The sequence below is a fragment of the Corvus brachyrhynchos genome, unplaced genomic scaffold (genome assembly GCF_000691975.1).
Source record: "Corvus brachyrhynchos isolate BGI_N302 unplaced genomic scaffold, ASM69197v1 scaffold92, whole genome shotgun sequence".
NCBI classification, from domain to species: Eukaryota; Metazoa; Chordata; class Aves; order Passeriformes; family Corvidae; genus Corvus; species Corvus brachyrhynchos.
In genome coordinates this window covers 593,822-606,312 of record NW_008236973.1, presented here as the reverse complement: position 1 = coordinate 606,312, position 12,491 = coordinate 593,822, and the positions used below count along the sequence as shown (strand labels likewise).

Sequence of the window (12,491 nt, the reverse complement as noted above, 5' to 3'; positions counted from 1 at the left end):
GGGGGGAGGAGGAGAGTTCTGAAGGTGGTATAATTTTTTTTCCCCTCTTTTAGGTCTGTTAATAAACTTCTTTATATTCTTTCAAGTTTGGTGCCTGCTTTGCATTTCTCCTAATTCTTATCTCACAGCAGATAAACAGTAATGAGTATTTTGGACCAAACCACTACACTAAATTGGTGTTTCCTCCCGGGAACAAACCGAACCCGCAACACCTTGTATTTCAGATAAATGGCAAAACTGCTGTGCTGTGATCCACAGGCCTTTAAGAAGGACAGGAAAAGAAGACAAAGACAGGAGTGGATTAGTACTCTGTGAGAAGAGATTCGGATAAATGGCATCCTGCTATAGGTAAGACAATGGGTGAGCCAACAGCATACGGGTAAAATCAGAGAGGAGACCAACACGGGCATCTGCCATAGACCATCTGGTAGAGAAAAGCTGGTGGGCAAGCCTTCTTTAAACAGTCTGAGGAAGCATCAGTATCATAGTCCCTGGTTCTCACAAGGACTTTGACCATCCCAGATATATGTTAGAAAGGTAACTTGCAACACTTCAAGGAACTCAAGAGGTTTCTGGAGTGCTTTGGGGTCAAAAATCAATTTTTTGATGCAGATGCTGGACCAGATAGGGAAATTGCTCTGCTGGATATTCTACTCATAAATAATGGTCTCATAAATAATGAGAGCCTGTGGCTGTATTGACTGCAGCAACCCTGAAATGGGGGTTGTGGGGTCTGAGAAAAGAGAAGAAGGCAAGTAGCAGAATAAAGACTTAGATTCTATGATATTAAAAAAGATTCTAAAGAATTAGATTTCCAGAGAGAAGGTTTGAAGAAATGAATAGGTGAGACCTCATTGCAGACTACCCTGAAGAGTAAAGGTGTCAAGAGGTTAATCTTCAGGAACAGCTTCCTCAATGAAGTTTGGCCTATGCTATCATGCAGAAAGTCAAGAAAACTCTGGAAAAAAATATGCATGAAAAGGAATATATTCTGAGTGAGCTAAAACCGAAAAAAGAAGAAATACCCAAAAAGTGAAAACATGGATAGGCTACCAAGGAGGAATAAGAGCCATTGCTCAAACAGGCAGTGCAGGAGTTAGGAAAACTAAGGCTCAGCTGGATTAGAAGGTACGGATGTGAAGGGCTTTACACATGAACAGCGAAAGGAAGTCAGTTGAAAATGTGACTTCACTGCTGAGTGGGGTAGGGTAAAAAAAAGATGTGACAAAGGCTGAGCTAATCCATTCCTTGGTCTTTACTGGCAAGACCAGCTCTCAAGATTTCCATATCTCCCTGTTTAGTGACAGAGTTTGGTGAAAGCAGTAGGAGTGGGGACAACTAAGCTGGCGTCCACTTAAGCCCACTGGGCACACAGAAATCCATGGGACAAGGCAGTGTCCTGAGGATGCCAAGGAAGCTGGCTGATGTCACTGTAAGATTGCTATCAGCTTGAAAAGGTGACAGTCAGAGACAGCTCCCAGTCACCAAGGAAAAAAGCAAATATTAGTCCGTATTCAAAAAGTACAAGAGGGAGGCTCAAGAGGACCACAGTCCAGTCTGCTTCATCCCATCTCCAGGAAGGCTGTGCAAGAAACCCTCCTGGAAGACACTTCCAAGAACATATGTTTGCAAACAACCAATACAAATTTGCTAAGGACCTGAACAAACTAATTACTCTCTATGACTGTTCCTGTGGACTAGCAGAGCACAGCGCTTTTTCTTCCACCACTTTATCACATTTTTTTCCTATAGAGGCTTTGTAGCTCATTTGTAGAGATGCAGATGGAGGAGTGGTTAAAAAACTGAATGGGCCTTTAGACTCAAAGCTAGTGAACAAAAAAAAGCCCAAGCAAGCAAACTGTAGGAGTGATGCAGGTGAGTTCATGACAGGGACTGATGTCATTAGTTTCCATCAGTGACATGGACAATGGACTATATAAACTGAAATTAAACGCTACCAAGACACCAAACAGGGGAAGGGCAGAGTTGCTGCTCAGAGGGGCTTTGGCAGACTGAAGGAATAGGCTGATAAAATCCACATAGTCCAACATAGGAGGCAAAAGCACAGGCTTTGACTCATGCCAACATGAGTTGACAACCTAGGGAGTGCATCTGCAGAAGAGGAGCTGGACATCCTGATGGAACAGGAACAAAGACAGTGCTGTAGCCTTGCAGTTGATGCAAGTTAACTGCACTGGCAAGAGTGTGGCCAGCAGATCATTCAAAGTGATTATTATGATTATTACCCTTCTACATGGCATAATGATGCCCCATCCGCAGCACTGTGTCAGTTTGTGGAGCCACTAGTAATAGAAATCTTAACAAACTAAAGAGAGTTTGAAGAAGAAGAACTAAAAGGGTAAAGGGGCAGGAGGAAGCACAGGCTGAGTACTAGGTTTCATCAGCTTGAGTGGTGGATCTCATAGCTGTCTTTTGCTACATAACAAGAGGGCTATTGAGAAGATGAAGCCACAGGTGCACTGCAAAATGACGACAGAGGCCTAGCTGCAGCAAGAGAAATTCCAGTTGGATATCTGAGGTGGAGGTGGGGGGAAAGAAATTAACAGGCTGCTCAGGAGTATTGTGGATTCTTCTTTCTTCAAGATTTTCATGTACAACTGGAGAAACTGAGCAGACTGTTCAGACTTTGAATACAGCCCAGATGTGAGCAGGAGGTAGGACTAGGTAGCCTTCAGAGGTGCCAACCCAACCCGAATGATTCTGAAATTCCAGGCTATCCAACACAGCCTGTGTATTGTATGTTTGGATGGCTTAATTATGCAAAAGGAAAATTTGTTATATTATTCTGGCCTTGTGGTGGTTTAGCAGTTTAGTTTAGAACACTTGGTGGAGAATGTGGCCTATTACTGACTGCTTATACTTTTAGGGTGTTTATAATTTATCTAGAGTGGCACAGAAGTATTTTTTTTTATGCAATAATAAAATTAATTTACTTTTTTTCTTAATGTAAGCAAATTCAAACAAGGTGGAGCACAGGAAATGTTATTTTTACTGTGAAAGAACTTTGGTACTGGACTTTCCCCTGTGAGTGAGGTTAAAATCCCTTGATATTTAGCTCAGTTTCCTCTTTGCTTTACACCTGTGTAACAACATTACCCTGAAGTCACAGACCTATTATATGAATGAACAGGTCAATTTCTTAATCACACCCATGGAGCAATGACATCTTGACAGCTTCTTTCTATGTCACTGAACTTATCTCGAGATCACCTCAAGGTTACCAGTGCAGTAAAAATGGCTGAATAGGGAAAAGTCCTGCACCATTCAGGTCTGCAGAGTTCAAAGGGTGTTAGCTGAATTGGTGACTTCTAAATCCATTTAGGTTTCAAGGTCCTGGGTTGTTTGGTAAATGTACGATTTCTTCAGATGACTGAGTCACCTGTGCTGACATACCCAATGTTACTGGACTTAAAGATCCATTCAGGAGGACACACGCGATGTTCTTTAATCTTTTTTGCTCACCTAGCACTGACTAGGGCTTGTATAATGGCCAATATAAGTTGTTCGTCATTCAACTGCAATTTGGGCCAGGGGTAGTTATTTGGGCATTTTTGGCAGTTGCCTATCTTAGGCTGGGGCTCCATTACTGCTTCTAAATGAAAATGAGATTTGCACAGGAGATCTGTACTGTCATTTGAATTTTTTTTCTAAATTTTCAGCGGCTGCAGCTTTTTCTTACAGTTGTTATAAGAGGTAAAAGCCCAAGTGGGTGGGTGTAGTAACACAAACAGAACCAAATCACTCAGCTGCAACACTGAAACTCAGCAAGAGAGAGACAAAACCACAACACGACCATATGGAAACTCTACAATGTTGAAACTGTTTGTTTCTTTAATTCTGAGAGGCAAAAGGCAACGATTTGTAAAAAACCTTGATGCAATTATAAAATAAGCAGCAGAGTAAATCACTGTAATAATTCTACATACACTTTATACAAAAAGAACCCTTCCTGAAAATATTAGCACTTGAAAAGCATATTGTTTGGAGAAAACTTAGCAAATACCATCAAGTTACTAAAATATACTGCTGCTCTTAGCTTGAAATACATAAAACCCAAGGCATGGATTGAACCTATACCATACACCCCAATTTATCTCTTAAATTAGTTTGATTACCATAACACCCTATAAGCGACTGTAAAAGCCTACCAGCATAGGCAGATTCTCTAGCATTCTTTAGAAGTGGAGCTTTAACTGACCTTCTTGGCCCCTGCCTTTCAGAAACTACAGATACAAATGCCATGTGTATTAGCACTATAATGCACTGAATGACAATTTGATCCTTTATCTGTGATATTAGAATAAAGAATAAGTGGTTATTAAAATTATGACTGACTTTAGGGGTCAGTAATACTTGACATTTATGGGAGACTTATTCTCAAAGAGCATTAATAAACTCCATAGGCAAATGCCACATACAAGCTCACCGTCCACTGGTCATGGCTAATAACCTGCCCATCACACCAGAGGACAAAAGGTGGCTGTACAATAGAGCAGCCAGTCACTAGACATTTCCCAGGAAGCTTCACACAGCAGTGCTAGGGAGACTTGTGAGAAAGAGAACTGATGTTACATTCCAGTACATATTAACAAGCTGTTGGGCCTAAAGTGCTGAATCCTGACTCCATTTGACAAACACATCTCCTGCTGCCTTCAGCAGAAGCTCAGCAGGGGTCAGTCTGTGGCCCAAACAGGAGGGCTAGTCAGCAGGACAGCTATTTAAAAGTGATCCCACTTAACCACTTTGCTGTAGTCTTCCTCTTTCACCTTCATTGTTTTGGAGTTCACAAGATCATTTCACCAATTATAGTGCCAATCCATTTATCCATGAAACATTTGTAGACTGAGATGCTCTTTCAAATGCAAGGATTACGGTTACAACTGCAGTAGATTTAATGATTGCAAGCAAGTCAAGAAGGAAGCAGGGAGACGAAATCAAGCAATGGCAGAGAACCCTGTTTGTTTCTTAATTCACTTGCTCTAAACTATTTCTATTACACAATGTGGGAAAAAAAAATCCAAGTATTTCCATTTTGCAGTCATGTTTTTCTACAGCTGTAATTATCTAAGGACATATGCATAATAACATCTGTAAGGAGGGGTAATACTCCTTGTCAGCTGGTAAAAAGTCTAATTTTCTAGCTATACTGATTGATCCAATAAAGGATGCTACCTCTGTCTACAAACTTTGTCAAGGAAATTTACTGATAAGGATTAGATATTTCTCTAATAACCTACAAGGCGAAATCTCACATGTGATTTCTTAGCAGGAGAGGTAGAAAATACAGTTGACTCCCTTTCTTTTCATTTTGCCTCTGGGCTGAGACATGCTACTGATTGTTTTAATTTTACCCCAGAGTCACCCTTCGTGTTTCACCAAGGATGCCCCCATTACAATCAGTATCAAGAAAAATGGTCTACCCCTGTGCTATGGTTCCTAACCATTTATTAAGTCAGTCTCACTGTATTCTCCTTTTCTTCCTCCATCTTACCCTCTCCCTGTAGCTACCTTTTCTCTGCAACCCTCCCTCCAACAACAGATCCCTCCTTCCACATCCTCATCCGCTTTCCTTTCAAACATGGGATACCCAGTTCCCACTGGAAAAGTTTGGCAGCTCAGTCTCTCCTCTCTGCAACACTTCATGTCTAACACTGGGCACCAATGCTCAGCTGGGACAAAAAGTACATTCCACATCACATTCCCCACAGTTGTGCCAGAGTAAATAAGTAACATGCAGCTGCCACAATCAGAGATAAAAGCAATAGTATGTTCAGGAAATCAACAATAAAAAATAAAAAACTCCTTGAGAGAATATACAAACAGGAGCTAGAAAGATAAATACTGCCAGTCCCCAGAGCCTCCATATTACTAGGGCAATTGCCTGCTACAGTAGAGTTGGTAAAGCTCTCTTCGCTAGTTTGAAAGAGACTTGAAGGCCTCAAAATCAACTACATACAGAATCAGAAAATACTATGTGTGGAAAAAATAATTTTATTAATGTTCCCAAAAGAACACTCTTGGATAGAGCACTGAAAACAGGAGCATGCAGTACTGAGTGGCCAGGAAGAAAGAATTTTGTTTGCTCACACTAAAAAAATAAATAAATAAATAAATAAATCTAAGCCTATCCATGCCTCAGCCACACCATGACAGGCTGGTTTAGTTTTCTGCCTCCAGCCACCAGCAGTCAGCAGTGCAAAGCTCCTCTCTGGATGGCCACTGTCCTTTTTCCATTGTTATTCCCTCAGGTTCAGATAACCGGCTATTTTTGGAGGAGCAGACCTCCAGACCAAGAATTTAAAGTCTTTGCGAAGGGCAGCTGGTGATACACTGTATGCTTCTAATACAAGGCCTTTGTTCAAGCAACAAAACATTTAACTCCCGCTTGTCCCATGTGTGTAGCTGTCTGTTGCAGAATCCCTGAATTTAAGTAAAAAATGGAAGCATAATCAATAAATTAAGAGCAACTAATATATTCTATCTCTTTATTATAACAGTGTGTTTCCCAAGTGGTGAGTTTTTTTCAGCTAATTCAATGTCCTATTAAGGGTATTCAAAGGAAGGATTAACATGATAGTGAGAATGGGGAAATATCAGATTTGACACCAAAACTTTTAAATACAAAGATTTATAGTCTTAAGTTTTAAATAATTGTTTGAACTTGTAAGAGACTGCTCAAAGCTGCAATTGAAAACTTTTGGAAATGTTCATTGTATGAGCCATAACAATAATGGTAAGACTTGTGAAAGTTATTAGAGCTGTCAGCTTAGCACATAAAAGTCAAGAAAATGTCACAGATATATCTCTTCTGTGTATAACACTGTTGGCAAATTGAATTTAGGAATTTATAGGAATGCACTAGGAATCTGATGATTTGTTTTACCTATCTAGAAATGCCATTCATGTAGGTGTCAGCAGCTACTAAAATGGAAATTATTGAACAGAGAACAAGCAGGACAGCTGAAATTGTCACCTCCCTGTATCTCTCTTTCAGACCATCGGTTTGGAAGGTCTGGCTTTCATCCTGCCTTTCCTCATTGCTTTATACAAGGCTATGTTCAAACTGGGAAAATTAGAAATCATCTCTAAGTCAAACAGCGTCTGAAATCTGTCCACAAATTGGTTCTCTTTCTCCAACCTAAATTTCATGGCCCACAGAATAACAGTATCATTCTTGCACAAGTGATCAAAAGTTAGGAGGAGTTCATCCAGGAATGGATGGTAGTAAACTACATCAGCAGCCATAATGTAGTCAAAGTGACAGGAAGACCTAGGAAAGTTCTTTTCCAGATCAATTCCCCAAGACAATTCTTTAACACAAGGCTGGTGCTTGCATTTCTGCTTTGTATTGTGGAGAACGTTGTGCTGAAGGTTTCCCAGTAGTTCTGGCAAATCTGTGGCAGTCACAAAGGCACCTGTGACACAGAGAAAACAAACATAATATTTGAATATACATCAAGACTTGAGTAAAAGCCCATTCACAAAAGCCACTGCACAAGGAACTGGTTTTATCAGGTAACTCTCACTGAGGGCAATAAAGAAATCTAGATGCTCCCAATAACTCTTAGACATTGTGCTTAAAATAAGTATTGCTTCCTAGTAGGTCTACTCTACAGCTTGCCACCTAAATGCAGCTGGTGGGGAGAATGAGATACTTACAGTATGTTGATATCACATTGGTTAAAAGTACAGTGGCTGACTAGGGACCGAAGAATACCAATTACCGAATCCAAGAGGTCAGCATGAGATGTAAGCATTGCCTCAGGTTCTTTCCTTCTCATGCAAGAAGAAGCTTTCTCAGATTACAGAAAGCTAAAGTTCTGTTAAAATGCAGAACCCACTGACCTGGATTACTCTTGAAGACGAATAGGGTGCCATGAGAGTAAACACAACAGTGTCTGCAGCAGAAAAACCAAGTTGCTGAAGGAAAATACTGAAACACAAATGGATAGAAAGTGACCTGGCATCCAAGAGCTATTTGATCAAAGGAAGAGGATGCACTGGTCATACCTACATCTGGGTCAGTCTATTTGCCACTGACATCCTGTGAAGCCACTAATTTCTTGTTTTGATCCCCAGTTTAACACAGTAAATGACAACCTATCTACTGGGACCTCCTTTATTGCATCAATACACTCCCAGAAAAAACCCAACAGAGCATGTTTCCAAACAAGCCTTTTAGAATTTACTGTTTCTTGCTCTTGGAAGCTTTCAAACAACAGTCTCTTAGAAGAACCAAGCCTCGTCCTCTGTCCTCCACTATTCACCTGAGAGATGTTTCCAAGAGCATAAGAGAAGTATCACATACTCACCCAGCAAACTGGCTACTATGGAGACCAAGCCAGTTCCGGCTCCAATTTCAATCACATTTTTGTCAACCAAATTGCATTGCTTAGAATTAGTTTCCAAAAAATAACACAGAACAAGAGCCTGTAGGGGAGGAAATCCATGAACATACTGAACAAATTAATGAAATAAATCCCTTTACTAAATATGAGTTGTCATTTAAAAGCAGGCAAAAAATTGTTGTCTGTTCAAATGAGCAATATTAATTCAAGCACTATCCCTAAAGGATCACAGCTCACTACGATCTTTGGGCTCTATAGGTCACAAAATAAATGCTACAACAGGTCTCCATATAGGTCTGTGAATCATTACAGCCAGAAGGAACAACTGCAATTAGATAATATGTCACAACATATAACATGAGCTGTGAAATTCCAGTCACCAGTTCTTCCTTATAACTGGACTTACTTCTGGTTGAGATAAAAGGTGTCCTTCACAAACACATCTTGATATAAGGACTACTTGTGAGAGAAAATCCACAACCACCCTTGTTAAGTTCTTCTAATAGTCAGTTATTTCTGACAGTAATTAATTATTGTTAGGGTTCAAAAGGGACAAATAGATTTACCCCCTTTTCTTCTGGTTCAGTTTGCTTGCAGTTTCTATTTGCTTACCTTGTTAAGCTTAGCAGATTTTCATAGTAAATATAGCCACAAAGAGCATCTACAACAGACTCCTTACACGTGTATACAAACTGTGATTAAGAATCTTCTTCAGCTTTTCTGCTCTGTCTCACACTGACCAGTGAGTTTTAGCTCACTATTGAAATAGAAATTGCTAATTTTATTTCTCTGATAAAGATGGTTTCCAGATTTTCTTCCATATTTTTTCCAGACTTCGATAATTATATAGTCTCCACTGAAAAATAGAAGGTTGTCACATCCTCTCACAATGCAGATGGCCATTTGGAAAGGCAATTACTAATGGCTTGCTCTGGCAAAGAAAAATTAGTTTTGCTTTTAACTAATTAAGAATGAAAAGGAAAGGAACAGAAGGACTGCTGACCCAATGTTGACATGCTACAAATTCAAACAAAACTTTTGTTTCCAACCTCTTAATTCAGAGCACAGAAGAGAAGGTAATGCAAACTTACATATATCACTTAATCAACAGCACTTTGATATAGAAATCAGTCTGTGAGAACCAGGAATAATTAAAGTCAGGTTCCTAAAGATTGGGTCTGATGTTTGACATTATATTGACATTATATTTGACATTATATTAGGATTTCCTCCTAGTTACATTAATTCCTATAATTCCTTCCCTCAGGGTTTTGGTGTATTCTGTTGTAGAAAATGGTTGACATAATCAAAGTTTCTGAGGGTTAAATCAGGGAAACTTTGAACTCTGCCTTCCTTTCCATGAAACATGCAGAAACTTTACTTTCCTTAAAGTTTCTGCACTCTTGACAAATTTGGCTGACATTTTCAGAAGATTTCAAGTATATCTAGATGGAAATGGAAGGGAGAACATTAAGAGACAGAGATCAAAAAAGGGTTGTCTTCCTTCCACAACAAAACCAGCTAAGCCCTTCCAGGTGAAAAAAATGTTTTTCATTGAAGTCCATGATTTTGTGAGAATAATTGGTAGTCAGCCAGACTTTCCATGAAGACATGCACTGAGGTCACTAAAACATATAGTACAGATGACTGGTCCAGGTCTCCTAAAACCAGGAATATCATTTGGACTTCAAAACAGAAGAGTAGGACAACTATCCTCAGCTGAACTGTGGTCATACTTCTAAAAAATAGTATGATCCTAGAAGGACGATGCAGTTGGGAAAGAAATGGAGCATCCTGGGTCTCTCCTATAGGGACACAAATTTCAACATGCATCGTGGCACCTTCCTGGAGATTTCTTTCAGTCTTAATCATTTCAAAACAGTAAGTTTTCTGCATTGTACAGATTCAAAACTTGAAGAAGGCTCCTTGTGTGGTGAATGTGTTGATGGTTCTTACATCAAGAGCCAAGGACAGTGGTTCTCTCCAACTAGATTTCTGGCTGTCTAAGGAACTGAAAGCTCCAGCTGAACGTTTTCCCATGTCTATGTATTAACAAGGTAATTTTTTCTTACATGAGTAGGTTGAGTAGCTTCTATGAGTGCTAACACCTCGTGAGCTCGTATCACAGTTGTTTCCTCAACCTGGATCTGCCTGCTACACAGCCATCTGTATTTATAAAATGTACAGAAGTGCAATCATCATAAAACTGCCATATTTCTTTCAAAGTATGCTTGTAATTGGCTAATAGGATTAAAAGCTCCTGGCAAGCGAGGAGATCATACACCTTGCGTGACTGGGGCACGAACAACAAACACCATGTAAGATTTGCGAAACATGAATCCACACAAAACCAGGTTAAATTCAGGTTTGGGATTTGCAGAACAGAGAAGCACAGAATTATTCCCCTGGTTTTACAACATATAACAAAATATGTTTATCATACAAAACAAATTAAAAAGTGCTAGAAGACTCCAAATATAAAAAATAATGACACTACAAAAATATTGTACCGATGGCCAGACGACTGCCCCGTAACAATCAGTGGCTTCTGTAATTCTTATCTCATGGCCGGCAAAGTGAAAGCCTTCCCAGGTCTTATGAGTTATAAGATCAGGAAAAAAACGCCTCCCCATGATTTCTGCAACTATCTGTTCATCTTCTTTTTCCCCTGGAAGCAAAAGTATAAAAGGTCAAACAGGCTGAGTGAACTGATTATGAAACTACCAATTCATATTGAAAAGCTGGTTTGGAAGCAAGAATATAAATTACATCTGTGAATAAAAATACATTTCACCATTAATGGTTAGCATGGTACACAGCAATTCTTCTGAATTCTAATTGAAATTTTCAGCGTGTAACTAAATAATTTCCTTCCTGTTTTGCTGAAGCAGCCAAGTTCATAAAAAGTAAAGAAGGGGAATGTCAGCATACATTGCTTTCCATTTCAGCAACCCAAAGGAAATTTTTAAACCTCTTTTTCCCTTCAAGAACAGCTGCCTTAGTATAGACACTCATGGTCGTATGCACCCGGATTTTTCATTATTCCCCATATCCTTTTACTGGTCACTTTCCCCATATTATGGTTCTTTTTGACAGTAAACAAAAGGAGCCAGAGTATCATTTATAAGTCTGTCACAAAACTTGAGAAACAGATCCTAGCAACACAAATTATGACAGACAGGAGTGAAAGCACTTGTGTTGTCAGGAAAGCTTATCCACCCACCCCAACAGAGCCCTGTCAGAGGGATTCTTTCCAGTTGGCTTGATATCCTGAATGCCATCCCTGTTGCTAAGCAAAGAATATTTATGATAGCTAACACAATCCTGGATAACTCTTCTAACAGGAGAGGATTCATTCCTTTTTAGCTGAATACTAAGCTAGTTTCAGTTTTGCCATCATCACACAAAACTGCACCACAATGTTAGGAAAAAAATATGTAAGTGAAATTGTCTAGAGCATTTTCTTAGCAAAGTCTAGATTCATTCCAAGTTTTCACAGGAACTTCTCTTTCATTGCCAACTGTGATCTGTTGGAAAATCATCAAAAGCAAAACATGTTTACAAGCTACACCTTCTAGAAAGCATTCTAGAGATTTAGATAACTGTGTTACCACCTCAGGCAAAGAGTTTCTGTATCAAGCCTGAAGCTCCCATTAAAATCACAGATATTAATTTGGGATCTGCATGGAAATTGCGGGCCTGATGGCTGTTAAAAATGAAACCATTTTTGCTTTCATCAACAGAAAACACATTGGTCTATTGAAGAGTCTTCACATTCTCTTCCCCCTCAAATCATTGCAGTCACAGGACATAACACCCCAAGTGTTGTCATTTATTTTACCACATGCCTCAGCATTTTTATTGTGATAACTTACGGACAAAGTTATCTCTCCCTTCCTTGTGATAGAAGGCCCAAGGAACAAAAGCAGGGGTGAACAAAGAAAAAGATGATACCAAACATAAAGACATCAGGAAGCTGCTCAGGCTCACTAGCCAGTGCTTTAAGCTTGTAACTCAACTTTCAGCATCGGAGGAAACTAGAGAATAGATGCGAACAAGGAAGAAAAACCAAAAATATTCGATCTTGGTATGTTGACACTAAGACACAAAAACCCAACAAAA

The 12,491-nt window shown here is 39.5% G+C and overlaps 1 protein-coding gene across 4 annotated transcripts in view; it reads right to left on the bottom strand.

The window, feature by feature from the left end:
* Positions 1–3,818: 3,818 nt before the first annotated feature.
* The window catches only part of LOC103611784 (protein-lysine methyltransferase METTL21E), an 18,480-nt gene continuing 9,807 nt past the window's right edge, over positions 3,819–12,491 (bottom strand). For all 4 annotated transcript variants that reach the window (XM_008629350.2, XM_017728521.1, XM_017728520.1 and 1 more), the window contains 3 exons: positions 10,880–11,037; positions 8,334–8,451; positions 3,819–7,436 (listed from right to left, as the gene is read on the bottom strand). In XM_008629350.2, the coding sequence (XP_008627572.2) occupies positions 7,012–7,436; positions 8,334–8,451; positions 10,880–11,037 (701 nt within the window). In that variant the 3' untranslated portion in view covers positions 3,819–7,011. The remainder of the gene's footprint in view (positions 7,437–8,333; positions 8,452–10,879; positions 11,038–12,491) is intronic.